Consider the following 2,323-nt stretch of genomic DNA (forward strand, 5'->3'; position numbering starts at 1 on the left):
AGGAATAGAAAGTTGATCTAGAGAGGCACACAGAGAACACCTCACACATCTCTATCACATACAGTACCATAACAGTCCGTGGTCGTTTCCTCTGTTGACTGGCTGCTATGTGGTGCTAACCTAATTACTGGCTTGTAACACAAAGTTTCCATGGTTCTGAAATATTCTCCTGATTTTTAGCTGACCACCCTGAGCTTCAGACTTCTCCACCCAGGTTTCAAAAGCACAATTTGAAACAAGGAAATTGTTGTGTGCAAAAAATTCCCAAATCCTGTACTTCATGACCTTGATATTTTCTATATGGTTGTCCAGCCAGCATGACCAAATCCCTTAAAGTCCAAGTCCCTGAAGCTCCACACCACTGTCTTAGGAGTAACCATGCTTCCTGCTGTCTGGGTCCCAGCATATTTCCCCCAAGTACTGTGCAAAATTCTTCAAGAATTTGGTCATTTAGCCAAGACCATCTCAACAAAGTTTTATACCTCCTACCTTCTTTGCAAAAATGTGGTATTTAAAATTAGCCCTTGAAAAGTTGCATGAAATTTCTGTAGATAGAACCAGATCTTAACATCCTAGATCAGTTCACATTTGAAATGAAATCTTCCTGTGTTGATGGAGGAAGAAAGTGAGCCATAGTGGAAAACAACTAGTATTAGAAATCAAAAGTCTGTATCCTAGTCACAGTCCTGCTGCTGGGTAACTGAGTGACCTTGGAGAAGGTATATAAACTTGTATCTATTCTCAGAAATATGAGGGAACTGAATTAAAGGACCTTTAAGGTCCACTAAATATGAGTACCCTAGTTTAAAGAATCTTCTTAAATTAAAGGATGCATAAAGTGGAAAGGAGAAAGTTAAAATTTCCTCCATGTAACCAGTGGAACCTGAATCATATAAGGAAGGAAGAAAGGGCCTTTCCTAAGTATTACTCCTTTCTCAAGAGAATGGTTTCTTGCTCAGTGTTTTCTTCAGAGCAATTTTGACATCCTTATTCCTCAAGCTGTAGATTAGTGGGTTGAGCATGGGCACAACGATGGTGTAGAACAAAGAGGACACTTTCCCCTGATTCATAGGTAAAAGAGAGGATGGTTTGAGGTACATAAATGCCCCTGATCCAAAGAAGAGGGATACAGCAATTATGTGGGAGCTGCAGGTGCTGAAGGCTTTGGACCTGCCCTTGGTAGAATGAATACGGAGAATGCTGGAGAGGATGAGGGCATAAGAAATGAAGATGGTAACTGTGGGCACACCAATATCAATGCCCACAACAACAAAAACTACCAGCTCATTGACATGGGTGCTGGTGCAAGAACGCTCAAGAAGGGGAAGGATGTCGCACATGTAGTGGTCAACCAGATTGTTGGCACAGAAGGTCAGTCTTACCATGCACGCTGTGTGGGCCATGGCTCCAGCAAACCCCATAACATAGACACCCAACAGAAGGAGGAAGCAGACCTGAGGAGACATGGTGGCAGTGTATACCAGTGGGTTACAGATGGCGGCATAGCGGTCATATGCCATTGCTGACAGGATGAAGGACTCAGATACAACAAAGAAGAGAAAAAAGAAGAGCTGAGTCATACACCCTGCATAGGAGATGACGTTCTTCCTCAAGACAAAATTCATCAGCATCTTGGGAGTGATAACAGTGGAATAGCAGAAATCTATGAAGGACAAGTTGAAGAGGAAAAAGTACATGGGGGTGTGCAGGTGAGAATTCAGCCCAATCAGGGTTATCAGGCCCAGGTTCCCTACCACCGTGACCACATAGAAACCTAGAAACAGGAAGAAGAGAGGAATCTGGAGTCCTGGCTGGTTGGTTAAGCCTGAGAGGATAAACTCTGTCACAGAGGAGTTCTCAGCTGCCATTCTTACTAAAGTCATTCTGTGAGAACAAGGGGAAAGAGTCAATTTGAGGGGGGGGGGGAGAAAGAGAGAGAGAAAAAGAAACAGAGACACTCCCTCTCCTCCTAGTCACCTCCTATTTGTAAGAACTGAATCCACACAGAGATTTTGAACTTCGGCAGAAAGGCCTCTCAGGATGCCTGTGGGTCTGATCTCAAGGCCCCCTAAGGACTCTGCCACTAGCGCACCCTCTGGAGAATGGACCTTTCTCCATGGTGAGGACAGATGCTGCTGGGAAGAGTGTCTCAAAGATGAGCTGAGGAGTCTCCCAGGTCTTTACTTTGGTCCATTTATTGTGTCCTTCCAACTCCAGCTTCTGTTCAAGGTCGCAAAATCTGGGGCCAGTATCTGGGGAGAGTCCTCTCAGAGGTTGAAGGCAGCCCACCTGTGCCTGGAGTTTCCACCCTGTGGTCACCAAA

General features: G+C 44.7%; 1 protein-coding gene across 1 annotated transcript; it reads right to left on the bottom strand.

Annotated features, from left to right (window-relative positions):
* Positions 1–935: 935 nt before the first annotated feature.
* LOC129497494 (olfactory receptor 145) lies at positions 936–1,883 on the bottom strand. The gene has a single exon (XM_055306404.1). The coding sequence runs from the start codon at positions 1,881–1,883 to the stop codon at positions 936–938; it is 948 nt and encodes a 315-aa protein (XP_055162379.1).
* Positions 1,884–2,323: the final 440 nt, after the last annotated feature.

The sequence above is a fragment of the Nyctereutes procyonoides genome, unplaced genomic scaffold (assembly GCF_905146905.1).
Source record: "Nyctereutes procyonoides isolate TBG_1078 unplaced genomic scaffold, NYPRO_anot_genome, whole genome shotgun sequence".
NCBI classification, from domain to species: Eukaryota; Metazoa; Chordata; class Mammalia; order Carnivora; family Canidae; genus Nyctereutes; species Nyctereutes procyonoides.

Excerpts from the sequence above, each read along its gene's own strand:
- LOC129497494 (XM_055306404.1), bottom strand. The coding sequence starts at position 1,883 with ATGACTTTAGTAAGAATGGCAGCTGAGAACTCCTCTGTGACAGAGTTT.